The 27,956-nt window shown below is 37.5% G+C and overlaps 1 protein-coding gene across 10 annotated transcripts in view; it reads right to left on the reverse strand.

The window, feature by feature from the left end:
• The window catches only part of adgrg6 (adhesion G protein-coupled receptor G6), a 59,617-nt gene that overhangs the window by 21,694 nt on the left and 9,967 nt on the right, over nt 1-27,956 (reverse strand). For 2 of the 10 annotated variants that reach the window (XM_072680455.1, XM_072680481.1), the window contains exons 3-9: nt 22,352-22,702; nt 20,708-21,310; nt 18,019-18,066; nt 12,640-12,705; nt 10,842-10,910; nt 3,201-4,145; nt 10-89 (exon numbers count right to left, since the gene is read on the reverse strand). In XM_072680455.1, the coding sequence (XP_072536556.1) occupies nt 10-89; nt 3,201-4,145; nt 10,842-10,910; nt 12,640-12,705; nt 18,019-18,066; nt 20,708-21,310; nt 22,352-22,702 (2,162 nt within the window). Of the gene's footprint in view, nt 1-9; nt 90-3,200; nt 4,146-6,063; nt 6,130-7,112; nt 7,158-7,933; nt 8,000-9,686; nt 9,732-9,853; nt 9,917-10,029; nt 10,090-10,841; nt 10,911-12,639; nt 12,706-18,018; nt 18,067-20,707; nt 21,311-22,351; nt 22,703-27,956 lie in introns of all 10 variants that reach the window. The other 8 variants (XM_072680486.1, XM_072680500.1, XM_072680491.1 and 5 more) reach the window with 8 other exon arrangements.

A 27,956-nucleotide genomic window follows, 5' to 3' on the forward strand; every position in this document is an offset into this window, starting at 1 on the left:
CAGTCATACCCATTGTGCCATAGCCTCTTCTGTGATCGCCTGGTCTTCAGTTCTTTTTGCAATTACTGAAATCCTGTAGAAAGTACCCTCTGCAATTCAAATTGGAATAAGAACATGCTTAGTTTTTAGTATGTGATAAACTTAATGTGCAATTGAACAATTTTCTGTGTAGCATAGCAGTAACTGTGGCTTTGGGACAAATGGTGAGAGAAATAGACTACAGCTGGCAGTTCTGACCAAGTTTAATTAGTTATATAATTAAATTACTGATATTCAAAATGTAATCAATAACGAGACCAATTACTTAGACATATTTAAGAAGCCTACTGCTATGCTCCACAGCCATCACCAGATGGCGCTCATGTCCCTTTTAATCTTTATTGTTAGTGCAGGACTACAGCACAATGCCTCTCTACTCCATGCCAAGGCCTTCTTAGGAGACTGCAGCAAAGAAAGTGCATTCATCGAAATACGACATGCCCAGAGACATATTGTTGAGCTGGCAAACTGCCATGTCTCTCTGGTGTCCAGTCTTCATGAAAAAAATAAAATGTTTAAAAAAAAGATTTAGTTACAGAAACAATTGTGTTTTGCTCAAAACACCAAAGCAGTCTCCTAAGAAAGAGTAAGAATTTAAAAATCATACAATTTTTACAATGAAACTCTACACCCTACAGTGTGAGAGTACAGCAGAATGTCTGAGGAGCGCAAGATATCAGTGATTGATTGTGTGACACTAATGTTAATGTATTTCTACCCACACCAAATCACATGGAATCAAGTCAACACCCTTCTAAGATCTGGGCAATGAGAAGACAGGGTGATCATTTCTCCCAAACCATCATTCAAGAATTGCTAACACACCAAGCCAAGATTTAACTAGTAAGGAAATCTCTCTCTCTCTCTAAGGTCTACTTTGTTATTGGAAAACATACTGTTCCCGGCTGAAAGTCCACACAGACATGTAAAATGAAAGCGAGCTTTACATGGGCATGGAGGGAGTTCAGGGGAGTCTGTGGTGGTCCCACGGGTGGCGCCAGTGGGTACAGTGTCAAAGCCTGCAATGGTTCCCTTAGGCGGGGTAGTGTGAGAGATTGTGCCATTTGAGGGGACAAAGGATTGGTCGTCAATGGCCGGGGGAGACGGATGCGTTTCTCTATCTGTGGTGGCGGGGTGAACAACAAGTACATTGTGGCTGTGGCTGGAGGGCTTTGCTGATTCATTCTTGGACCAAAATGGCTGCTCTGTTGTTGGGGACTGGGCATATTTAGTATCCTGAAGGTTGCCTGGAATTTTAGTATCCACTGGTTGAAAGGGTAAAGCAGAGGTTTGCGTACTTGCTACTACACTTGAAGGCCAGGACTGCCTGCTGGGGAAGGTAGAAACATGATGAAATCCACTGGTTGACTGAGTGAGATGGGACATAGGTTCATTTCCTGTGCCTGGTAAAAGTGTTACAGCTACAGTCACGGTTGCTGTCATATCGGGAACAGGGCTGGAGATCAATGAGCTTTCTCCCACATGAGGACGAAGGGTCACTGCTTTGTCAGAGGATGTTTTACTTGTATGCATCAACACCTTTGGGGACCCAACAAACAGCATACTTAACAGATGAGACTTTGAGACATTGTGTGTGTTTCTATAGCTGTGCTCTCTGTGAGGCATGACTGTGCTGACATTGGCATAAATTGTTCTATTGTGAGAGACAGTGCTCGTTGGCCGAATCGTGTGGTAATGAGTGTCCATGCGCGATCGTGTGTTTGGGTTTTCATGCATAGGCAAGGGTGGTGTGACAGGGTTGCTGGGGTCATGGGATATTATATGACTGTAGGTGCTGTCTAACATGCTAGGTAAAATGTGTGTTCTATTGAGGGTGGTGGATCTCTCAAATGTATCCTGAGACTCAATAGGAAACACTGTTTGATTACTTGTTTTGCTTAAAAGCTGTTGTGTTTCTAAATTATCTCTAGGGTCATTTACATGAGATGGACTCTTCTTTATAGGCTGAGGCACAGATGACTCTCTCTGAGAGTCTATAAAGCCTGTGTACAACAGGGACAGTGGCGGTAACATAGTTTTGGAAACACCTAAGGTAGACAAATCTACCACCTCTCCTGCCAAGCTCCCCGTCTCAGTGACACTCCCCCATTCTGTGGCCTTTGAGAAATCCAGCCAAGCTGCCAGAACCTGCATAGAGCTGGGACAGGGTGAGGTGAACATGGGCAATCCATCTATTCTCTCTGCTCTCATTTGAGAGCTTGGATTAACGGGTGAGGACGGAGAGCTGCCCCATTCGTCTGTCAAGGTGGCTGCCGTGGTGTGTGGTGACTCAGAACTGCTGCTGACAGAAATATTAGATGTACCTGACAGGCCTCTTAGTTCTGCCTCTGAAGAATTATTGTCCTTTTGCCTGTGCGAACCCCTGAATAGAGTCTCTAACAATCCGTTTACATGTGAAGGCTCCAGCACCTGAGATGAATCTAATTTGGATGAGACAGCCACAGATGATGATGTAATAGTTCTATGTTCAGTGCTGAGGTATGAATCAACAAGGTTGGGGGTAATCACATAGCTTGAGTTGTTAGAGTCTGGGTTTTGGGTGGGAATAAACTGATTCTTTAATGGGGGTAAAACCAGCACACTTTTGTCTTTAGCACCTGAGCTGAAGAAGCTTTCAGTAGAGCCAAGTGTCAGAGTCACGAAAACATCAGTGACCGGCGTCAGGGACAATGGACTGGGTCTGATGGTCTCCGTCATTAAGTAGTCACTTTGAACCTCTGTGGCAAGCATCGTGCTGGTGTATGAACTTAGAGCCTCAATAAGTGGGGCACTGTTGTGAGCTGAATCCATAAGTACCCCTGCTTCAGTGGTGAAAGAAGGAGGGAGAGAAGGAGTAGGACGTGCCTCTGCTATGAGGGGATAACTGCTTTGTGAAGGAGAGTGACTTACTGCCAGCAGTTCTGTGAACACAGCCATCTGATAATGGAAGTCTGAGTAGTACCGCGGGATGGCAGCTACGGTGGATACAGGAGTGGTTTCTGTAAGATAATACCCAGTGTCTATGGCTATCGTCCTGCCATAACCTTCCTCTGAAGTTCCCATCTGCCCGTGCGCAACCACAGTAGGTTTTATCAGATGAGATGTCACCTCAGTGGAAGCTATTTGACTTTGTGCAAACTCAGCAAAGGTGTGCTCCATACCTGCTGCCTCTGACAGACTCTGGCCCACTGTGCTCAATAACTCGGAATCTAGAAGATTGGAAGATGAGAGTGCTAGTACTGCGATTGATGGTGGCTCTGCCATTTGTCCATTTACTGTGCTCAGCCCAAGTGGATTCATCTGCACACTTGTCCCACCTGAAGCTGGGACCGAAGAAGAAATAAGCATCCCGCTGCTCTGCGAAACTTGCTCAGAGGTCTGAGCCACTAATGTCCATGACAAAGTAGAATCTGATTGATTCTGCAAATTCTCACGTTTGTTTACAGCTTTGCGAATATCATCTGGGGCACTGGTGCTGGCAGTAGGTTCACTTCCCATTTCTAACAAGGACATGTTAAGGGGAACGACAGTGGCCAGGCTTTCATCTAGAGAATAAGTAGAATCAAAGTCAAATAGGCTGAATACATCGTCATCTAAATCAATATCATAGAGAAATGCTTCTGGGCCAAATCCAGAGGAGTAATCAAGTGTCTCAGAGCTGTTCTTGTTGTTGTCACTCGGGACCCACTGGGGCTTATTCCACGGCTTATTCTTCCGATTCCCAAGTGATGCCACCTGGTAAAGCTCATGGTCGTCGGTTTGGTTGTGTGGCCACAGCACTTGGGAGTAGGCTGGCTTCCGGGTTGTCAAGTTTGAGTTCTCAACACTGGTCAGTGCGTCAGGGGACATCTTTGTCACACTCTTTGTTGGCAAGGAAGGTGGTTTAGTCAGATGTATAGTAGGGCGTTTTTGGGCCCGTGTGATTGCAGTATATGGCTTCTTTCTTACAGGCCAAATGAGAGGGGTGGAGATGAAACCAAGAAAAGTCTTAGAGCTCCGGCCAGCGGGAACAACTGGAGGCCGAGAAGGTAGGGAAGTTGTCGGCAGGGCAGTTGAGCGCAGAGGCAGACGCAGCAACGACCACAAAAACACAGCTCTTTCTTTCTCTGTGCCAGTCAGTGGACAGGTCAGTTGGAATGAAGAGGTCAAAAAAGGTTGTTATTGATGCTTAACGTAATATATAACAACATACTCATAAAAAAACATCAACACACACCAAGGGTTAAGGAAACCTGATAAAAACAGTTTGTACAATTGTCTTATGTTTGAGGATGATTTGTCTTTGTTTGTTAATATGAACATTAAAGACACATACAGTGAATGTACAAGGGTGATGGGATCATCAGTTTATAGAAGATTTGAATAACTCTACAAAGCGATATCAGTACCCTTAATGGTAGCAGAGGTTGTTAGTGTAACAGATTAAATAAGCTATAGCAACAACAACAAAAAAAAAAAAAATGAGTGGACAAAAATCATAGAAAAATCAGATTTGAATTAAGAACTGACCAATAAAATAGACAGATGCCAACAAATCAAAGTCCATAAGACATATCTAAGATGTAAACAGGGACAACTGTAGTGGTTTTAGGTCTGTAGTTCAGCACCCTGTATTTAAAATGGACTAAATTGAATTAAGTTAGAATGACGGTGGCAGAGAAAATATGTAATTATTTATTACAATTACTTAATACATTCAACATATTTAAATAATTAGTGCTGATGTAACATTTAATACACAATATATGTACGCCCTTTTAGTTTAGTTTTAATGTTTAGAAATTATAGGTCATTTTTGTTGAAGGGGACCAAAAGTAATTGGCTAAACAATTGTTTCTTGGTCATTGCTGTGTTAGATTGTTAGTCCATATGATATTTAATAGTCTAGAGTTGATTATCGCAGTTGAGTTCCAGTATTGTAAAGGTTGGTTGATACTTTCTGCAATCACATAATCAAACAAACGCTAATAAATTATTTATTATTCCATAATAAAACTGAATGATAACCTGAAATCCCTCTAAACATGAAGTCACCAAAAGATGAAAAAAAAAAAATAAAAAATCAAGAATATGACGAGTATCAAATGATATTTTACATTAAGTGTCAAGGTAAATGGAGCTCAATAATAAGGAAAAAACTAGTTAAGACCATTAAAAAACATTAGTAATGACTGGAAATGCAGTTATAGATGCCAATGATAAAATAAAAGAATAACATTATTTTACAACATAAAGAAAGATCACATAAAAAAAGAGGACGGGACAACTGCCAAGAAAAAAATATTTGAGTATGTATATGAGTATACTCCCAAAACTGTAAGGCTACCAGTGGAACTACCATGCCTGTCTGTATTGATGAAGTGACAACCAATAATAGCAGGATCAATTTTGAAAAACAAAATATCTGAAACACATTGCTAACTTGAGATTTTGCTAACTTGAGAGGGGCTAAAAAGTGGATGGTTCACGGTTTAGCACTCATAAAGCCTGCAAATAACAGGAATTGTAGCTGCATTAGAGATCTGGAATAGCATAGACAGGGAGGAAACGGATGATTTTTATGGATGGCCAACTTCAGCTAATTACAGCTCAAAAAGTATACAAGTTTGTTTTGGGGTTTCTTATGATTTGAGTAATATAGACAAAAAATACTTTCACCAAAAATACTTTTTACCACTGTGGTGTATATTTTGACATTTTGCTGACAATCAGTAGTTGTGTTTCAAGAAAGTGTTGGGTGGGACATCAACAGTAGACTGCAATTGCAACTTTTGGCCCTCGTGGAGAAGAGTGTAATATCCTTAAAAACTAATCCTTAATATCACAGGTGAATTCATAAAAAAAAAAAAAAAATGAAAAAGTAGAAAATCCCTTAAATTAACAGATTTTATTCACTCTAAGGTTCCAATTTAGCCAAGCTTAGCACCCATTACCTCAGCTTAGCATAGCCACCTATTCTCTGTACATTTCCCAAAGTAAGCACAAGCATGTCAGGAGTGACAAGAGAAAATACATTGGGCTTACCATTGGTTGCTGTGTTGGACAGTGGGTTAGTAGCAGCAGCAGCAGATAAAGGAATTAACTGAGTAACTGGAGACAATGACAGCAAATGGAAAAAGATGAGGTAATGATAAAAAAGCGCATACAGGAGCAACACATATAGTAGCTTAAGTAAGTAGAGAGATAGGGGCTGATTTATCAAACAATAATTCAGTTAAGCAAATGCCTAGCAGATAGCAAATGCCTCAGTTGTTTTTGTTTCCCACAGACTTGTATGCTAAATATTGAGAAATCATAAGAAATCAATAAGTCAATTATCAATTGCATTGATATGCATAAGTGTTGAATATCATATTTAAAACACTATACATCATTATTTATGTCAGGATTCCCATAATGACATATGAATGAAATATGCATGGACACCGCCTCCTCCACCTCCAAGGTATGGATAATCTGATTTATAATTATATGTTCACATAAGAAGGTAGATTATAACAGAACAACAAGGGATAAATACTCAATGGTTAGTAGTTAACAGTTTATACATAAATTTGACCGTGCTTTATATTATTCTTTTTCCCATACTTGTCTCTCTGTAGTGTCAACAGAAAAGTGCTTGCATGTTAAAAAGTAAATTTTTTTTTGGCTTCATTAAAAAATTACTAAAGAAAGTAGTTACTACTGTGAGCCTGAGGCTATGTCCACACAAATACCTTTTCTCCATCCAGATGAGCGTTTTAGCTTGGTATTGCATCATCTGCGTCCACACTAACCCACGAAAGTGCACATCATGTCACTTTTTAGGATGGATATAATGTATAGAAATGTATAGAAATATAAATATGATATTCAACAGCTATGCATGTGAATACAACGTCAACACTCACTGAATCAATAAACACTCCCTAATGTGGTGGTAACCCATCTGTGTTTAATTAATCTATTTTAAATGATTTAAAAACTGATAAAAAGACTTGGTAATGAGATTTATTATTAGTAACAATTATTATTAGTAATGAAACACAGTTGCTGAGTGAAAAAGGTAAATTCTGTTGGTAAAGAAAGCTTACCAGTTGTTGTGCTGGTGGTGGTTGGTGTACTAGTTGAAGTTTGAACTAGCAATGGAATAGGGGACAGTGTTTTGAGTGGTAAAATTCAAGGTTAGGATGTTAGATCACTGATGATTTCCAAAGAGTTGTGTAAATCAAACTGATCTAAAATAGTATGCAAGTTAATCATCTATGAAAAACAGCCTAATACTCAACTTTTTAAACTCTGAGACTACAGGAATGTACTGTGACAATTATATGTGAAAGATAAAACTGAAAACAAATCCTAAATGGGGTAATGTGTGACACAGATGTGAGATTAACATCATATTTATTTGCATGCCAAATAGTCTTTTATTGACACAAGGTTGGACATGCTTTATTCTGTGTGTAACATTTTGAAACCCCATTGTAATGTATTCTCAACTGTATTCTCTAACTCAACTAATTGGAACCAGGAAACAATAATGCCACTGAATTTGCAGTGCATGAACAACATGAACACATACTGGTGCAACTGTTAATCTAGAGGAGGATGTCAACATGAGAGTCTATCTCTCTGATGCAGCACATTCTTGTCAATATCTAGAGTGTGTAGTAAGATCTGTGTTTGTATTCGTAGTAGTCAAATGTTCTAGTTATTAGGACAGAAAAAATGACACTGCCCTACTCAAAACAGATCATTATTACCTGATGAACTAGAAATCACACTATGGGCTCCAAATTAAATGGGCTCCAACTTACACTTTCTTTAATGTCTCAGGGACACTGGCAAAAATACATTAAAATAATTGAGGATGGTTGAAATTTGATGGTACACAACCTATGGAGTAAAAGCTTACCAGTAGTTATGCTGGTGAAGGTGGTTGGGGTGCTAGTTGAAGTAGTAGAGGATGATGTAGTATAAACTAGTAATGGTACAGGAACAAAGTGTTTGAGTGGTTAATGCATGTTAGTTGTTACATCTTATTGGAAACAGAATGAAAAAAAGTCAAATGAATGAGCATGAAGCACATGCATGCAAATGAAATATTGTGATGTAACAGCTAATAAAATAACTTTAATGCTATGTTGGGTGAGTAGTATAATAGTTCCAAATACAGTATATCAGTAAAAATGACATTGACATTTACTACAGACCCTGAGGGGAATAATCCATGCTTACATTCTGTTACTATTTAATGTCAAAATAATTTGTTTAGAGTGTAGTACGCTTATATAAGTAAGCTGTGGAAGTTTAACAGGTTAATCATTATAGGACTGTGATGATGACTTGATTAAAACAATACCAAAACAAATAGTTGGCTTGATGATGCCTACATTTTCAATCTGAAGATACACAACCAGTGGTGACAAAAATATGTATAAAAAAAAGAAAAAAAAGGCTACATTTTACTTCAACATCTAAAAAGACAGTTTATTTTAACCTCCGCTCATCTGGCAAAGCAACAATGGCTATTAACTACCATTAACTACTAGAACCATGAAGACAATTTTCAGAATATTTTGAAAGAGGTGTAGGTATTTATGAAAAATGTATGTAAGTACAAATACTTTTCTCCACCCAGATGAGCGTTTTAGCTTGGTATCGCATCATCTGCGTCCACACTAACCCGAATGCGCACATCATGTCACTATTCACTATATACATGAGGAGGATGATGGACATAAACAAAAGAGGAATGATGTATGTATAGTGTTTAACATAAATGTATAGAAATATAAATATGATATTCAACAGCTATGCATGTCAATACTCCCTAATGTGGTGGTAACCCATCTGTGTTTAATTCATCTATTTTAAATGATTTAAAAACTGACAAAAGGACTTGAGATGAGATAAATGAGATGAAGATATGAGATAAATGCAAAAAGAAATGAAACAATTATTATTAATGAAACACAATTGCTGACTGAAATAGGTGAATTCTGCTGGTATTGAAAGCTTACCAGTTGTTGTGCTGGTGGTGGTTGGTGTACTAGTTGATGAAGTTTGAACTAGCAATGAAATAGGGGACAGTATTTTGAGTTGTAAAATATAAGATTAAGATGTTAAACCACTGATGATTTTCAAAGACGTGTGTACATCAAACTCATTTTGATCAATTCTGACAGATATGATCTAAAATAATATGCAAATTAATCATCTGTGAAAAACAGCCTAATGCAGAGAAATAACTGTATTTTTAGTTATTGGCTTGTAAATACTCTGAAATCTTCAAATTCATTTTCGAGAATCTGATAATTGTACATTTTCTTTTTCTGATTAAATTATTATATCATAGCAATCAAAACATATTTGTTGTCCATGTGTTTTCTTTAAACACTGTGCCGCCAACTGTCCTTCAGAATATGCTGAAACATAAAAAAAACACCAAACCAGCACCACCATCTTGTAAAAAACCATGTGTAACTGAAAAAAAAAAAAAAAGGAAAACCATGTGTCAAAAAAGGCAGTGATGTAGATGCCATGATGCTGACATAGCTTGTGATAGCACGCAACGACTCAAACTTAAGTCAAAAGAAAAGTGCATATGAATGATGTGCATGAGAGTAGAATGACTTTCAAACACATGGTTAAACAAAGCTGCTCACCAGTTAGCGGCATGCTAGTTGTAGCTGAGGTAGTAGTCAGAAGTTCTGGTTGTGAAGACAGCAGAAGGGAAAAATTAAATGTCTTTATAATGAGGCGAGCAAAAATGCTATGAAACACTTCAGCTGCTCACTGCAACAGGTGAAATCTGCTGGTACAGAAAGCTTACCAGTAGTTGTGCTGGAGGTGGTTGGGGTACTAGTTGTAGTAGTAGGGGATGATGTAGTTTCAACTAGTGGTGGCACAAGGGCAAAGTGTTTGAGGGGTTAGGGCACATATGTTAGAGTCATCAGTAAATACTGTTAAAAAGAGTGTAGGGTGAAAGACCTAAAGCCCTCTGCTTACCAGTAGTTGTATATAAAGACATGCTAGGAGTGGTTGTGTATGAAATGGTAGTAGAAAGAGCTGATGAAGAGAACAGAAAATGAATGAACACTGTGTACACACATCCACATCAAACCCTGTGACATACATAGTTTAAGTATCTTTAATGTTCTACATACGGTCTTCTATAGGTAAAATGGTAGTGTTGTAATTGTATTAGTGAAATTGACTTTTCAATGTATGACACCTAAATTACGCCTAAACTGAATGTATCAGATTGTTGATTCTACTACAGTACATGGTAGACATCTGATTTTTTTTTAGTGATTTAGTGTAGTGGATTTTTGTCCAATGAGTCATACAAAAAATGTTAATTAGGGTCCACTTTTAAAAATGTTAAAAAAAAAAAGATAATCAGTCATAAAAACAGCTGTAATACCCTGTAACATTCAATATTTTTAACAGTTAAATCTCAAAGACCAAATCACTAAAGGTTAGCACACAAAAAATGTTTAAGCACAACATATTAAAATGCAGCAGGGAGAATGAAATATTGCCAGCTGTTAAAATATCCACCCAAATGTTTGAGTGTAATTAAAAAGATGATATAAGCTTAGTTTTAGGCCTGATACCCTTTGTTTAAGAGCTGCTATTACAAACACTCATATGAGTGTATTAGCTTTGGATCAGTTACATTCTCTACAGGGAATGAAATGAAAGTAACATTACTCTTTTTCAGCTAAAGGGTTAACACTGACAATGTGACACATTTTCACCAAGAAAGCCAACAATGACAAGCTTCAAAACAAAGAAAAGCACAGGCGAATGCTTACCGTTGGTTGTTGCATTAGTAGGAATCGTGTTAGTGGTGACAGTGGATGGGGCGGTAGTAATTAATGGTGCTGGTGGCAGGAATGGAGAAAGGTTACACTGGCATTAAATGGATGGTTAGAATGGCAATGAAAATGCAAGAACAATCCATGGAGCAACTGAACGGTCTTGTGCGTCACAAGCATAGCACAGGGGTGATATGAATGAAAATAAGAAGGGTATCTGAACAAAACAGTAAACAATAATTACAGTTCACTGACTAGACTAGAAACATAGCTAAGTGTTCCACTTCTCTCTGGTAAGTTTGTATGAATAAAGCACTTCCACACTGGACCATAAGAATAAAAATGTTTAGTGAGCACTTGTGATATAAACACTTGCTGTTTACTGTATATCACACATCTGCAAGTTGGACCACATTATACTTTAGTCTTACATACAACAAATGCTACATTAGTATGAAGTTACTAGTAATGTAATGACCATGATTTTTTAGGGCCAATGTCTTTAGACCCAAATGATTTGCCTTTTTGTTAACCCACAGCTCACACTCTGTAAAATGAACACATGAAACACATCATATTTCCAGTACTTTATATAGGTCAAAGAGGCAACCCAGATGAAAGATGGTTCTGTGCCAAACACTGCAAATGTGTTAAGGGACACAAATGGCCCAGATGTAGCAGCCACATTTAAGGTCTGTCATAGGATTCAAACACAGGCAACCTACCATGTAAAATGTTTGTACAGAACTTCTACTTTGGGCCAAAACTGGCCTGACTGTAGCCAGCTGTTGGCTCTAGTGTTTCATTACCCAAATTCTGACAAATTCATAATTACAGTCCAAATTCATAATCTGTAATTCCATTGCTGTATGTGGCCCGGATGAGTATGAGTGTGGACCAGAATTAGGCCATGACTTGTTTACTATATTAGAAAATTTTTATTTTCTTTAAAGGGGCAAATTGCCTTGTTCAATAATATGAAATGAAACAAACTGAAAGAAATCAAAACAACGAATTGGGTGATTGCTTGTTTGAAGCAACAAAATTGGACAATTCCGCCCATTTTGGTTGTGCTATGCAGAGGTAACTGATGTGTTGTGGACATTTAGACTACTGAAAAAGTTACTATTGTTATTTTGCAGTACACAAGTTTTCTCTAAAGTTTGGAATCAACACATCGGATTGGTTTCAATAAGCTATGAGACAATTAATGATAATTAATGTCAAGTTAGGCCTAGCTGAGTTAGGCCAAGTGTGTTGGAAGCAGGCAAAACAATGTAATGTGCTTACTCCAGGACCAGCAAGGTTTACACTGCATAACAGCACGCATCAACTGAGGGAGTGAGAACATAGGGAACTTTTAAAACTGGTCAATGACCTTTTATGACCTTTACTGGAAGCAAGGGGGTTGTTTTCTTATGACTGCTTGTTTTATGGGGAAAGTCTGCTGGCTATTGATATGGTTAAAGGAGGTTTCTTAACATGGAGAAAGAGCACACTCAGGGTTCCCAATAAAACTAAGCATGTTGCTGTATGACTAAAATGTAACAATTAGACCTTATGCTTATTTTTTCCAAAAGGACATGGATTAGAGTAACAAAGATCAGTATTCGTCAGAAAGGAAAAAGATTATTGTGGAAAAGCAACGTGTCATGGTAAAACACGTGGGGGGAAAAGACTGATAAAGGACTCCCACAAATTTTTCAACCGTGAAGAAAATGAGAAAATCTCCATTATATTTATCTAAAATGTAATTTATCCTGGGAAAATATAAAAAAGAGCAAGTTTCCAATACCTGGGCAGCCCAGTCCAGATGAAGCACAGCTGGTGGTTTGTGGTGTGGTATATGGTATGGAAGTACCTTGAAATAAAACACAACAGTTAAACATTTCTTAATCAGTCAATAGTTTAAATTAAAAGAGATCAAGTCAAGTTATGTGTAACACAAAGGAATACTATACTTTATAATAAACTAATAAAAACATTTGAAATATACTCTCATTTCTCACTGTACATGCACTGATATAGGTTCATAGTATCATACAACAACACAGGGCAGCTTTTCCAAATATTGCCTCAATCTAACATACATAACGTGTCATTAATGGTTTGACTAATCAGTCCTATATTATGTTAAATCAGGAGTTCTGCTGCTGGCAAAATGGTATTGTATTGGCTGAGGGCACTGAGGAGAACTCAATTTTTAAACCAGTTACTTTTGGCTGCTAATGTTTATTTGCATTTATGCTAATCTAACCTTAACCTCAATAAAAAAAAAGATATTTTAGTGCCAGTCTTTAAAAAGGAAATGACAAATAGTCATTATTATTATTATTATTATTATTATTATAAAAAATAATCAATACAAAACCACTTTGGACCATTTAGTTGGTCCTAACATTGTACGCTAGTTCTGTGTTCGGTCTTGTTTTCTGTCCTGAAAAATATACACCACCAGTGTAAGCTAGGGAAAATGTGACATTGTAAAATAATCTAAAATTTATTCACACTCTTCAGGGTTTTTGGAAAATGGAATGTGGCCCCAAAATGTCAGCCGAGAAGCACTGGCATTAGTGTGCCAGAAGTGGAATTTAATCACTCTGCTGAATCACTAACTCAAAGCTTTTGCCTGTTGGTTTGAAGTCATGCCCAGGAATGCCACCTCCTCTCAACAATACAAATATCTATTCTCTATTACAACAGCCAATCATGCTTCATTCTTCGCTACTTCATCATCCAGGTTTTTGAGAGTATAGTGCGCAAAGGTCAATATTTCAGGTAGTTTCTTTTGAGCTTCCTTCTCTCTTTGTCTTTAATGTGTTCCACATATTAAAACATGCCTACTATGATTATTATTCTTTATAAATCAAACAATTTATTGAAAGCCAATGTAATTTGCTGTATTCTCATGCCCATGTCCAACCAACAATCCTTAATAGGAATGAAACAATACAACAGATGGTATCATACTGTGTTGTTATATTGTAACTGTGTTTGCTTGTGGTTAACATATTGGCTTGTGGCTCGTATTAAATACAAAAACAATTAAATACAACAAACTGAAAATTAAAGCATTAACAAGCCAACACAAGGCACAATAGTAACACATTTTTACTGCATCAAAAATGTTGTGGAATCGAGACCCTCATATGTCATAACGAATCAAACTGTGATAAAATCATTGTAATGCTTAATTGGCTTGCTTTAGTGTACCTCTATACTTGAGCACTTTTGACAAACTTTATTTAAAATTTAATACGGAAATGGACTACTGAGAAAGGCTTTCAAACAACTCCGCTGAAGCAATCCCTAAACGTGGAACTACGCAATGGAACTAAGCCACCCCACGTCGTAAAAGTGAAGTAGCAGGGCACACTTTTTAAGGGCCTCTAAATACATGAATAGAGATGGCCCACTGAGGCAGCTGTCTACTGTTACAGGGCCTCTGCTCGCTTCAAAGCACTACTTTAAAGGATTACTTCACCTGAAAGCTGGAAGGAGACTGCTAAAAAGACATCAAGTTAGCTGATCCTTGCTATCTGGCTTCCATTGTTAGCATTCAATAAAGAGGCAAATAAACTCTTATTAACAGTCTTATGGACATTAGGAAGTTCAACCAACCAGACTTACATTAAGGACTCAATAACTTACTTTATATGCACTTAATTTTGGAAAATGTCTTTAGAATGTTTAATAAAACATTTTTTCTGAACTAAGTTGTTCAGTAGTTTTCCACTTCAAGGTGCTGTGTGACTAACAGACTTCATTTAAGGCCTTGTGATAAACGGGCAGTGTCCTGAACCCCTGAAAGTAATTTATTTTGTCCTACCGCAGTTGCACAGTTTTCTGGATGCATCCCTGGTTTCTCAAAGACTGCAACCCGTGAAAAGTTCAAAGTATACCTCAAAAATTAAACAAACACAGTGGATTTATTCATTGAAGTGAGCATAATATAACTGGCATAATATTTAAAGTACGTTTAACATGCCACATGGTTTGGAAGGGACAAAGCTCCTGGAGTAACTGGAAGGTGGTTTTAGTGTTTCAAATATGAACACACACTAAAGGCAGTAAGTAAGAATGAAATCTGATCATTGGCTATTATATCCAGTCCTCTCAAGTCTAGTCATAGTAGGTTGTAATCACCAAATTTTATAGTTTCTAAATTAACAGTTTTTTTTCTGCAAACTGAAATATTTGTTGTATAAAGTAGCATTTCATCCCTGGTGTTTCATTTATTTTAGGAAACTATTAAGACTAGAGTTATCTGAACGATTCACCACCCAGCCTGCACTGTTAATTTTCTAATAATACTTACATGTTTTTCTTTTTTATATCTTAATAAATCATTTTTACCTGCTACTGGTCTTCAAAAGGAGTCTGTAAACCAAATTATGTGAGATGCATAGAACATATGTAAATCGGGTATACATGTGAGGGAACACAGTATTGTAGTCTCAACACAAATGTATTATGGGGTTGGTGTATCAGTTACAGTATTAGGAAAAAAATAACACCTTTAATAAGGTGTTTGGCTTCTGGATGCAATTGTTACAGCACAAACACCCTTATTCCGTCCTCAGGTTTTACACCAGAGGTGTGAGACCTTCATCTCATCTGTTTTATCAACATCGGAAAGTAGACTTGAGAAGGGTTGGGGGGCATGGGTTTGGAAAGCGTGCTTATTAGTGACAGCATTTGATTTTCGCTCTAGGCCCAAGTTTATGAGTTTCTCAGTGGCACGGTAACATCACAGGCACAGCTGGCCGCATCCAAACGAGGGGAGTTATGCACTGGCTCCTGTGACTAACTGTCTGCCACGGGCGTCAAAGAGGCCCAGACAGCTCTTCCAATTGCAAGACCAGAGAAAAAAAGTCCATAAAAACACCATTTATCAGGATCAAACTTTGACATTATGTACAATTTCAAATGACATGCTGGCAGGCCCAGCACCACCTCTGGTTCAGGTCACATGCTGGGATTGCAGAAGCCTCGATGAAAAGCCAGAACCAAAATATATAGAACAAAGGCCTGCACTGCCCAGAAATGGCTCTGGGGATGATAGTCTGACAAAAATAAACTTTGGTGCACATAAAGGGAAAAACGACCATTTAAGGACAGCAGAGTATGCAGAACGCCTCTATAAATATATGTCTATAAACAACATGGGAATACATCTGCCCTGCTGTACTGAGGAAAATATTGATAGTGGGCAATATTATATTATTTTTGTCCATTGATATGCACAAATTATACACTCAAGCTCCTCCCTAAAAAACATACACTGATTTGCTAGTTTATTAGGTACCTTGTAGCTACATTCAATGGCCATTTCATTAGGTACACTTACCATACAGGGGCACATTGTACTTACAAAACCACTGACTGTAACCCGGTTACCAGACTCATTTTTTACTCCACCATCAAAGGAAAGGTACCACCAAAGCACCACTACTGACCAGACTATTTTAAATAATAAATGGTGTCACATTCTCTACACTAGTAGCATCAGAGAGTAGCATCAGAAATCAAAATATATCAGGTTTGGAGAGTGTTTAGAAAAGCTGAGATGACTTCTTGTAAAGCATTCTTGTTGTTTAATTTATGTGCAATTACTGTATGACTGATAGTCAGCAGAATTAAATATTGCTGAAAATAATTTTTATTTTGCTTGGTAGCTACACAGCCTATAGAGGCTATACTGGCTTACAAAGTTTTTTTTTATCTAAACAAAGTTTTAATTCAATAAATTATTCAATTAAATAAATGTTTCAACATGAACCTTTATTTTGAAAAAAAAAAAAGTGATATGTAGCCTTCATGTTTTTTTAAGACAGTTAATACTGTGTTATGAAACTCACTCAACCTGTTATAGCACAGTATGTACACCAAACTAGATTAGAAAAGAAAAGCACAGGCCTGGTTCCTAAAATTGAAGAAAAACACACTTTACCTCAAGGCTATATTACTGCAATGCATTATTGGCAGGTTAAACAAATTTCAACTAGTTCTGCAAAAATGCTGCAGCCAGGGTCCTTACTAAAACTAGAAAATTTGACCATATCAGTCCAGTTCTATCAGCACAGTTAAATTCTGTATTCACTATGACATTTTTCTGTTAACATATAAAGCCCTACATGGCCTCGCTCCTGAGTACCTGCGGGATCTTATTAATGATTATGAACCACGGTACCTAAGCAGTACAACAGTTTACAACAGTTTCTATGATGGCTGAGTTTTTTGGTTTCTTTCGGTACTATAGAAAACTAGTACCATCACATTTTTGGAATTTTTTTATATCAACCTGCTATCGAAGTGTCAGTTCTCATGACATCTCTAGAGTTTTTTATTATCTTTAGATTGTTTGATTATTTGATTAAGATGTTGTGTGATGAGACAATAAGTGTAAATACTGTGTTAGTGTTATTTATAATAGCTGTTATCTTTAGTATTCATGTGTAATATCGAGTATACCATATATAATGAGTAACAGTTCCCATACAAAAAAGTCCCTCAAATTTTCATGGTATGCTGCGATTGCAGAAGCTTCAGTAAAAAGCTGGAACTCCATTCATTTCTGTCCATTCATTAAAAAAAATTGCTTAGACCTGGAGTAATATGGCTACGACTACAGAATGACAACAGAACATCAGTGGTGTATAGATACTAGACACCTTGTTTGGGCGGAGTCTTTGAGGCTGTGATTTCAAACGACATAGGGGTAGGAGTACATTAGTGTGTGTTGTGCTCACACAAACATATCAGGTGTAGCAGCGTTGTTGGAGTTTGCACCATACAGTGCCACTTTTGTGCTGAGAATAGTCTACCAACCAGAATCGTCCATCTTATGGTGGTTCTGTGGTCAAAAACAGACCCATCCAGTACAGCTAAGAAATGCTTAACATAGAGCTCTAACTGTACACATACAAAATGCACCAGTAAGGCAGGGGTTTCTTATAGTGACCAGCAAGTGTATTTTCCACACCTTCCATAGCACAAACATGCATCATTCACAGTCAGCATTTTAGTACATTTAGTACATTTAGACTACACAGAATGTTATTATGTTTTACTATGTGTAAAACACTGTATAAACTATCTATCATGCGCAATTTTCAAAGCATGGAGAGCAAGCAATTTGACAAGGCAATCAGCATGTTAGCAGCACACTCACCACTAGATGAAGCAGTTGTTGTTAAATGTATGCAATGTGGGTAACAGACTGTAAAAAGAAGATGAGAATTAGTAATGTCACTTTTACAGAAATCAGCACAAGCAACGAACATCAACACATCAGCACAAGCAACGGACAAAAGTGATATGGAAGCACACACCTGCTACACGACTTCAAAAAGGGATGGGGATATGACTATAAAAAAGGTAAAATGATTACTGATTTACATATGTTTCAAATGGAATAGCAAAATGGAACCAGACTCCTTTTGGGTTTCCTCACATCAATGAAGACAGAAAACAAAACAAAACAAAAAAACCTAGCCCAAACCCGAAGTGTTGAAATACACCCACATTTATCAGGTTAGCTGAAGAGAATTAGCGCTAATCCTTCCCCACCCAGGAGCACGTCCAAAACTAACAAAGACCAAATGTGCAGGCAGGATGGGCAGTTCAATCTGCCTCAGTGAATAGGAGTTATTTTGACTGTGACTCTGCATTTGATTTCAGACTGCTAGGTTTCAAACGATACCGTTTTTCCCTTAAAACCTTTAACCCAAGCTGTGCTGGGTATATTGGGTTTCCAAAGTTAAACTGAGAGAAAGAGAGCAGTATCCCACTGAGGCTTCTAAAGAGTCTATATCGGCATATATTCTTTTCTTATCCTTGTTTGCGGCTTGATTTTGTCTAGGTACGATATACTGGAAGCATATATGGGGCAAACCAACAATGATAACCCTCAGATGTAACGTTACATTATTCTTCAGCTTTTTGCAGCTCTAAAAAAAACTTAATTGGTTCTAAGAATCATTTGAAAGTTTAGCTAATATACTGATCCTTAAGTGATAATGGATAATGGGATAATGGCTTTCTATTGTGGGCTGGAGAACTGAAGGAGAGGAGAAAAGCGTTAAACAAGTATGAACAGTGTAAAATGTAGTTATGCTTAAAAAAATGTCTCTGATTTGGATGGTCATTTTTTTGTGGAATGACAGACTGATAAAGAGTATGGCTTTTAAATACAAAAAATGCTTTAGATTGAAAATTACAATTTCCAAATCAGTATTTTTTAAAAAAGAGCTTTGTTACATGTTTGATTGATATGTATCTTGTAAATGTTATGCTTGTAGACCAGAATTTGCTAGGAAAAGAAGAGGAAAAGAAAGAATATTTTTTTCTTAATTTAAGTTGTAGTTGGTATGGTCCTGATAGAAACTAACACTGCTGACAATGGGCCTTATTCACGGAAAGTGAAACCCGATGGGCTCTCCATTTCAGCCTGGCAGATAATGTTGGAACGCCCAGAGAAGCTACTTAAACTGTCGGAAATCATCAATGTTTTTCATGAAGTTATTCATAAACCTGCAAGTTCTTGGTATGTTGTGGTATTTCTTAGTATGGTTTGGGAGTTTTTGGTATTGTACAGACATTCTTGGTATGGTTTGGTAATTCTTGGTATGATGTGGTAGTTCCTGGCATGGTTTGGGATTTCTCTGCATGGGTTGGAAGATGGATATGGATTGGTAGTTTTACAGTAGGTTTAGTTTAGTGTGTTTGAAGCTTATAAATCACTTCTTATATATAACTATATATAACTTTCTGTTTAGCAAGTACAACTACAGTTAACAAGGTGCAGCCTTGGGAAAGACCTAGAACACATATTTTAGCTGAAACAGACATGGAATACACATTAAACAAAAACAAAGGTTAGAAGACTATTATGATTATTGTTAACTCACAAAAACCATGCTATTTGTTTGCCAGTTGCGATAGATGCAATTATTGTCAGTTGGAACAGTAAATAATTCTTATATATGCAACAGTAACAGAAGCCATCTTTAAGCTACTTTTCTTTACAAATGCACTTCATGGTAGGGCTACCACTAATGACCATTTTTCATTCGATTAATGGTCTTAACGATTGCGGATAAGAGGCCAAAGTGGTGGAATGGCGGACAAAACACTGCTAAAACACAAGGTCGCCAGTGTCGGTTGTGCAAGAAGTAGTAATATCAAGGTATGAACTAGCCTTAAACATGAATAGACAACAGTTGTGGTGGTTTTACAGTTTCTGGCTGTCCATAGTCTAAAATATCGGCTGTGGTTTTCTCCTTAGCTGCTTGAGCGTGCTACAGTGGTCTTGCAGTCTTGTACTAAATTCAGGTTCTCACACTTTCGATTTCTTTTTGAGGTCTTTGGAAACTTTTAAAAACATCTTTCGCAACTGGGTCAGACTCTGCTGCAGCCCCAAGTGTTTTTTATAACACTATCTCTTTGAATGGGGCAGAGTGGACCGGAGCCAGACACAATTCACCTCATGGAGCAGTTATATAGTAGTAATAAGGAAAGTTATTTGAACTAAAGTGTTGTTGAGACCTAAAAGGCTTACATTTAAAATATTGTTAAAGCGATGCATCGACTTGATGTCAACACATTTTCAGACTAGGATGAATAATTGCGGCAGCCCTACCTCATTTACATTTATAGAATTTTAATAGGGTAATACAAAAGCCTCAAAATAGTAGTTCCTTTTTCATGTATATTGAAATTTTAAAAACATACTTGTATAAATCATACAACTTACTGGTATATTACTTAACTACCAATATAATAAATAACGTTGACTCCTGCAGGCTAATTTATTTACTAATTAAGCTAATGTCCACTTAACAAGATCACAGCTTACTCACTGCAGCTCAAGTTGGAGTCTGTTTGTGCATATGAGGGTGGGATGTCCCAGAAGCTGTTGTCCCAGTCCACAACGCTGCCCACAACATCACAGGTGAGTGCAGAAAGGTCTGAGGAGGTTTTGGCGAAATTCCACAGGCGAAAGTTGTAGATCATGCCGTTAAAGTTCTGACCCTCCGTTGAGGAACCCACCTCAAAGAAACCTCCCGAGTCCACAGTTAGATTCACGGTGGAGGGGCAGATCTTTGACCGGTTGGTGCCTCTGAAGTTCACAGACACGTTGCCATTGCTTTTGGACCAGGTGAGGCAAAAGAGCTGCATCTGGGAGGTGAAGTCTGTAGATGTGATCAGGTCATTGATGGAACACTTGGTGCCGGCTATGGTCAGCTCCATAACGTTCCCAGAGCTGCCAAAGGCCAGTTTAAAGCCTTTGCTTGCGTCAAAGTATGAAAAGATAGTCTCTGTGCCTTTCTGGGATAAGCGAGCGATCTCAAAGCATATTGTGAACTCATTCAGCACCGGGATGGAGACTGTGCTGGCTACTCTAATCACATCTTTGGAATTCTGTGGCAGGGTCACCTTCTGGTTCCTCAGTGCCACCGCAACTGGAGAAGTAAATACAAAAAAAAACACAATCATTCACTCAATGCAGTATTTAGTTAATCAAATGGAATCCTTATGGCTTTTTATGATGCCTGTACATCAAAGTAAAGGTTTTACTAAAATATCCCAGAATTGTTTTCCTTTGAAATGACAATAACATCTTTGAGAAACTCAAACTAGTGTGAGTAAATTATATTGAAAACAGTCCAATTAGGACAGAAATGCAGATTTCCTACATTGAGGAAAATGTGACCGTGATATTTTGCTTTGTGTTTTTAATATCACATGCCCTCACACATTTAGTTTTACCACAGTTCCAAAAAGGTCCTTGAGTTTGCTTCTGTTGGCTGCCTCATTATGCGAGGCAGTGCCAATATGAAATGAAAAAAAAAAAAAAAAATTCATTACCATTTAGCATGTCTGCTAAGCCCCTTCTTAAACGCTAAAGCTAAAGGACATTTGTTTATAGATCAAGGAATCATTCAAACAATTTAAAGACAGAAAACAAATCTTTTAAAAGTTAAAAAGTTTACATTGGATTTGGATGGAGGAAAGATAACTTTAAATACATGCCATACCCTTTTATCATACTAAAGCATGAGATGTCCTGGTGTGATAATAGCACTGTAGGAGCTGTGTATGCACTGAAACATGCACACTGCTGTTTTTTGGACGTATGACAAGATATCAAGATATGAACAATTTGTCATGCATAGTTCTAAATGGCACACACACAGGCTTGACAACAAAAGATAATGCCCTTCGTCGAGACTATACAAATATATATATATATATATATATATACACACACACACACACACACACACAGAAGCAATGTGATGGGATGGGAGGTACACCTAAACCAATTATAAAAGGTTAAGTAATTGTTAGAAAATAAGAGATTTATACGACAACTACTACTACTGCTCATATAATTATACAACAACCTAACAACAACAATAACAATAACAAATGGCAGGGTTCAAGCACTAATTGCCTGCATTGCCAAAAATGCCACATAGAAACCTAACTTTCAAACATACCTTGGCTGTACCTGATACTGAAGCCTTTCTTCTGGACACTAAAATCTGAATTAAAGGACACCACCATCACATTTCCAGTGGAGTTAAGTGCGAGTCCGTTGGCCGTCAGGCCGCAAAACTTAACAGTGGCGCCTGTGCCGGTGTCAATGATGACGCGGTCATAGATGCAGCCATGGGCCTCCTCGAGCTCGAAGTCGAGGAATGTGATCCGCAGGATGAAGCCGGCCGGAGCCTGCAGGGTCCATGCACATGACTTGTTCGGTGGATAGTCGGACGGGTAGCAGGGGGAGGTAAAAGTTCCTTCAGAGGCCGTGAGCACCTCATTGCAGCTGTCCTGGCAGCTCAGCACTGCTGGACCAAAATGGGGGGTCATGTCATTCAGGGTAGAAGGACCCGATGGGCAAAGAGGACAGTAAAGGACGATGACAGGACAGGAGTCAGTAAGGGACCAGGTAGGTTCAGAGAGACATGCTGTTAAAAAGTGTTGACACACAGCAGGCTGGGGAGAAGAGCTAAGGTATAGAAAAAGGCCTTGCCTTGTTATTTCAGTTGTGGTGTAAATCTCTGACCTCGTAATGATTTGATTTGACACATCGTAAAATCTCAGATGTATTATTATCACTTTAATACAACTCAGTAGGTCTATAATACAGTTCTTTAGTTTTTAAGGTCAAGGAAATTGTACAACTAACAGATGATGTCTGATGTCTGATTTCCTGGAGGAAAAACAAAATTTTTTATTATTTTTGAAGTCTCCCTTATGAACACAGGTTTTGTGGTTTTTAGGTTTTATGCAACTATATTTCAATCTATCTTTATCTCTTAGATGAAACAGCTTGTGTTTGCATACTACATCTTTTGCAAACACAAGCAAACACTTTTAAATTCAAAATTCATTTTCTCCAGTAATTTCTGACTGTGGAGTCACAGTTTCAGGCCAGCTGCATTCAGAATTTTGGTTTAATCAATATCAATCAATGAGTGGGTTTCCAAAATTGTGATATTATTTTAAAACAAAAAGACTAAAACATATTTTTGTTTGAACACAAAAAGACATTCACAGAGCTCATGTGGTTTGGGTAAGCTAAGGGGTTATGTAGACATTTCACTCAATTACCACTTAATTTAACTTCAAAGTTGGCTTTACTAATATGTGGGCTTTATGTGTACACTTACATGATATGTGCAAAAATAAAACAGGCTTACACAGGCTTAAGCTGAGCCTAAAATATTCAGCTGTAGGCTAAAAGAAACTTTTGTTTTTGAATGCATATTAAGTGGTAAATTTTTTACAAACTTTAAATTTAGTAGGCATGTTAAAACAGGCTTTTTCCCACTTTAGATACAGACTTCTTTCTCTCATTAATAAAACAGTGTTTTCTTGAAAAAATGTTACAACCTGGATAAAACATTTGACAGGGCTCATAATTTCAGCAACAAATGTCAAGGGTACGAGCAGAACGTTTATGGTAACTTGTTATAAACCTACTTTATATGGTCAAATGTGATAGTCGACTTGAAGGAACAATAAGACTTCTGGGATTTGATGCCTCTCTAAATGCTCCATTTGGAGGAGCTGAGAAGCCAAAACCCAAGAGATTTGATGCCAATAAAAGGGGCTGAAGGAATCCCATGTCAAAGGAGCACACCCTTTTAGTTCTGGCAACAAAGCACAAACCACAAGTTTTTGTTTATCTCCTGTGTTCAGGCCAGCATTGCGGTCCTTTGTGGTAAACATAAAGCAGCTAAGAAGGTTACTTTCTGAGGCAAGAACAGACAGAGAGTTGGATTTTGGGCCGTACTTTTAGCAGTTTGGATAAAACTGCGCCCAAAGTCAAAAAGAAAAATGGCCTAAAAGTGGGATCACTCAGAGCTAAAGGATCTTACTGAGAACCAAGTAAAATACATAATACAAATAAAAAAAAGAAGGGAAGTATGCTACATTACGCTGTTACATAATGCATAGAAAATAGGCTCATCATCAACCAGCTTTAAGCACGGTTCAGCTTTCATACAGTTTATGGTTCTAACATTAATGGCATGAAAGTCAAATAGACTTTAATTAAAATGCTTTCGATACGGCAATGAAAATAAAATGTGAATTACTTCTGCCAAGCATCAAAACAGAGCCAGCTTCCTAACAGCATTTGCTATTAATGCAAATAATATATTAAAAACCATCATTGACTTTTTTAAATTGGAGTGACTTATACCCATCAAATTTATATTAATCAATAAGAACATATCACCACCTCAAACACACATGCACAATTTGTACATGCAGTTAAAAATGGACATAACAACTGGGATTTTTGCTTGATGGTGGCATCAAGCAGAAATCCCAGTTGTTATGTCCATTTTTAGCTGCATGTATAGACTTGTGCAGGTGCCTGAGGTGTTGCAGGAAGTACTTGGATGACTAAAGACGATGTCTAAGTCCTAAACCAAGCCCTAGTCCTAATTCCAGTGCTAACACTGCTGAATTTACCACACACACTATAAAATGGCAACTACTTTTCATTTGATGATTTGGGATTTTAAGACAGTGAGATAATACACTCTGAATTAAGTATCTTGATTCTAAACAAAGTTCTTTAGTTAGGTGAACTTCTCTGGGCGTACAGTGAATCTGATACAACCCAAAATATTTTACTGGACGACTTGGTTAATACGAAACATTTCAATGATAAGTAAACAATTTTGAGTAAACAATTTTGGCGGGCTAAACAAAGTAAGTTTGGTAAGGGCAACGGCAAACTCCTAATGAATCATGTTGCCTTCATTAAATTGTGACTTTTTTTCAACAATTTCATTGTTTTAGTTACAAGAAGTTAGAATTTCTTGTTCTGCAAATAGATTTATTTGTTCAATAAACACAAAAACAACCATTTACTGACAAGAAATGTTGTAGTTATCTTACTATAAAGTAACATCCTAAACAAAATAATCAGTGTAAACAAGCAAATCTAAGTTAGCTAAACAAAACAATTCTCAGAACTATACTTCTAATACTACCAGTGCAGTTCTTACTGCATCATGTTGCCTTATTATGTTAATTTTGTTTTTTATAGTAAGTTTGTTAATAATGTGAACATCCATAGATACGGTGTACCATTTAAATATAGTGTGATTAAATAATGTAGTACTAAACTGTGGTACATTTAGAATGCCACAGATTTTAGACATTAATTTTTTTTGGAGTTACTATGGTTTTTATAGAAAATCTACCAATATATCTACCAATAACACTAACACAGCCTCAGCTAAAACATGAGTTAATTTGCACCAGGCCAGGAAGTAAGTGATGCAAATAGTCCAGTGATAAAGGTCCAGGCAAGACACACTGAGCTCAGTCTAACTCTACGTGATTTGTCCTCTAACTACACAAATGTACTGCTGTTAGTTCATGACTCTTCATAAATCGGCTGAGATTTATTCTCGTCTACAGGGAATAACAAAGCAATTACTCAAAAACTGCCCTGCCCTTGGCTCAGACCACTGATGCTACAGATTAAGGAGCACTCTTTCCCAAACAAATGCTAGTTCAATAGCTTGTTTTCAGCTGAAAACAAATTAAACAACTGTACTTTTAACCCAAAAGACACAAATCCAACAGCAAACAGGAAAACAATGTAGGTAAATGAAGTTTCTCTTCTGTGCTTCATTCCCATTAATACATTCATCGCTAGCTCAGTGTGGGACAGTTTCTTTGCGTCTTGGGAGCAATTAAATAAATTACTTGCCAGCATTTATCTCCCAGCATATCTAACCTTAAGCCAGTCTAATCTATTTTAAATTCAGCTATTGGCAACCTACATTGAAACCTTTAATGCTAATGTCTTCAGACTAGCACTAGAAACTGTATGTTTATTTTCATTATCGAAAACCATCAGCCATAACACAATTAGTCTAGTTTCGGATAAGGGTGTCCCAATCCAATCCAGTTGATCATCGCTAATTTAGACATATGACTAGTTAATAGACTAGCACCACTGAAAGACATTATTCACAGCCCATCACAGTGTGGAGCGTTGTTAGAAAGTAGCAGAAAAGGTTAGAATGCATTTTTTAAACTATTTTACAGTGGAACCTGAAAAGTTAATGTAACATCTGTGATTTTAGTGCAGGGGGTGTTCAACCTTATCTGCAAAAGGCAAAAGTGGGTGCAGGTTTTTAAAAAAAATTGCTATCAAACCAAACAAATAAGTCCATTTAGAATGTCACAGTATATGAACTGTTCACTTAAAACAAAGTGATTTTACTTTTTACTATTAATAAGCAACACATCTGACCTAAACTGTGTGAATGTATTATTTATAGAAACGCTAAGACAGCATCTAATTGGTATCAGATAATACTCAGCATTAAGCTGCTCGAATCAATACATGGGGCAATAACTGAATCAGGACATTACAGGTTATTTAGATTATTTAAGATCAGTTTGGGTTTCCATCTGTGGAATAACAATAAGCAGTACAAAGCAGTGCTATCTAAGGACAGAGCAAGCTCAGTTTAGATTACTGTCAGTGTCATTTAAATCTTATTAGGGACATATAATTTAATTTATCTAATTATGTAAATTTTAAATGATTTTTCCACTCATTTGGAAAGACAGCAAACTAAACAATATCAAAATGCCATCAATGCAGGGCATTATTGACTTTAAGGACAAACAACCAGTGACATCCATTATGTCCTATTCCAGAATGTTCACTGTTCCATAACATAGGGCTCTGCACCTTCAAAGACCAGCAGAAAAAAACAAGCAAAAGAAAAAAAAAATCTGCCTCCCTCTCTTCGCTTGTCATGTCTGGGGTTTAAACAAACAAGCTGTTGGCCCAGCTCCTGGATGTTGGGTCCAAAGTGCCGAAAGGGAGTGAAATCACTACTGGCTGAAATGCTGCTACTGGAATACCCCTGCTGTTTTACAACCATGCGCGCTGCTTTTGGCTGGCAGCTGAGAGAAAGCGGCTGTGGTGACAAACGAAAAACAGCCATGCCTGTTGCTGGTCCCCTCAGGGAGACTGGCAGGAACACGTCCGGAGTTCCGAAACTCGTTTCTGTCCCAAAGCACAACTCATCTCCCTAAAGTCCCAATTGCATCTGGGAGTTCCTTTCTGTCTCCCTGTAGCGTAATGATTCTTAATGTGCTGTTTGTGAAATGAAGCATTGGGCTCCTTCAGTCTCATTACTGATATTTACTAGGTCTGGGAGGCACTGTTAGAACAACAACAGCTTGTGTTTCTGGAGTTGTTTTTTTTTCTTTCATTTTTCCCATCAAATTGACCACAGAATGAGCTTTATGTGCCACAGTCGATGATGTACCACCCCGCAATACTGGATACAGGATCAGAGCTGGAGAACCAGCACAGTCTGGTATTTTTTTATGGTCTAGCACACAAACTAAACCTGGTAACTCACCAATGAATTTAATTAGATGTGGGTAATCTGGAGACAAACCAATGGATGGTTCATTAACAAGACCATATTCAGTTCTGAATAACCTGGATGTAGTGCATTCTGAATTAAAATCATAGTGTTTTTGATAGCAGTTTTCACAATATGTCACTACATTGGCTGTGTACATTTGAAATATAAATGTAAC

Source organism: Salminus brasiliensis, chromosome 1 (genome assembly GCF_030463535.1).
Source record: "Salminus brasiliensis chromosome 1, fSalBra1.hap2, whole genome shotgun sequence".
Taxonomy (NCBI): Eukaryota; Metazoa; Chordata; class Actinopteri; order Characiformes; family Bryconidae; genus Salminus; species Salminus brasiliensis.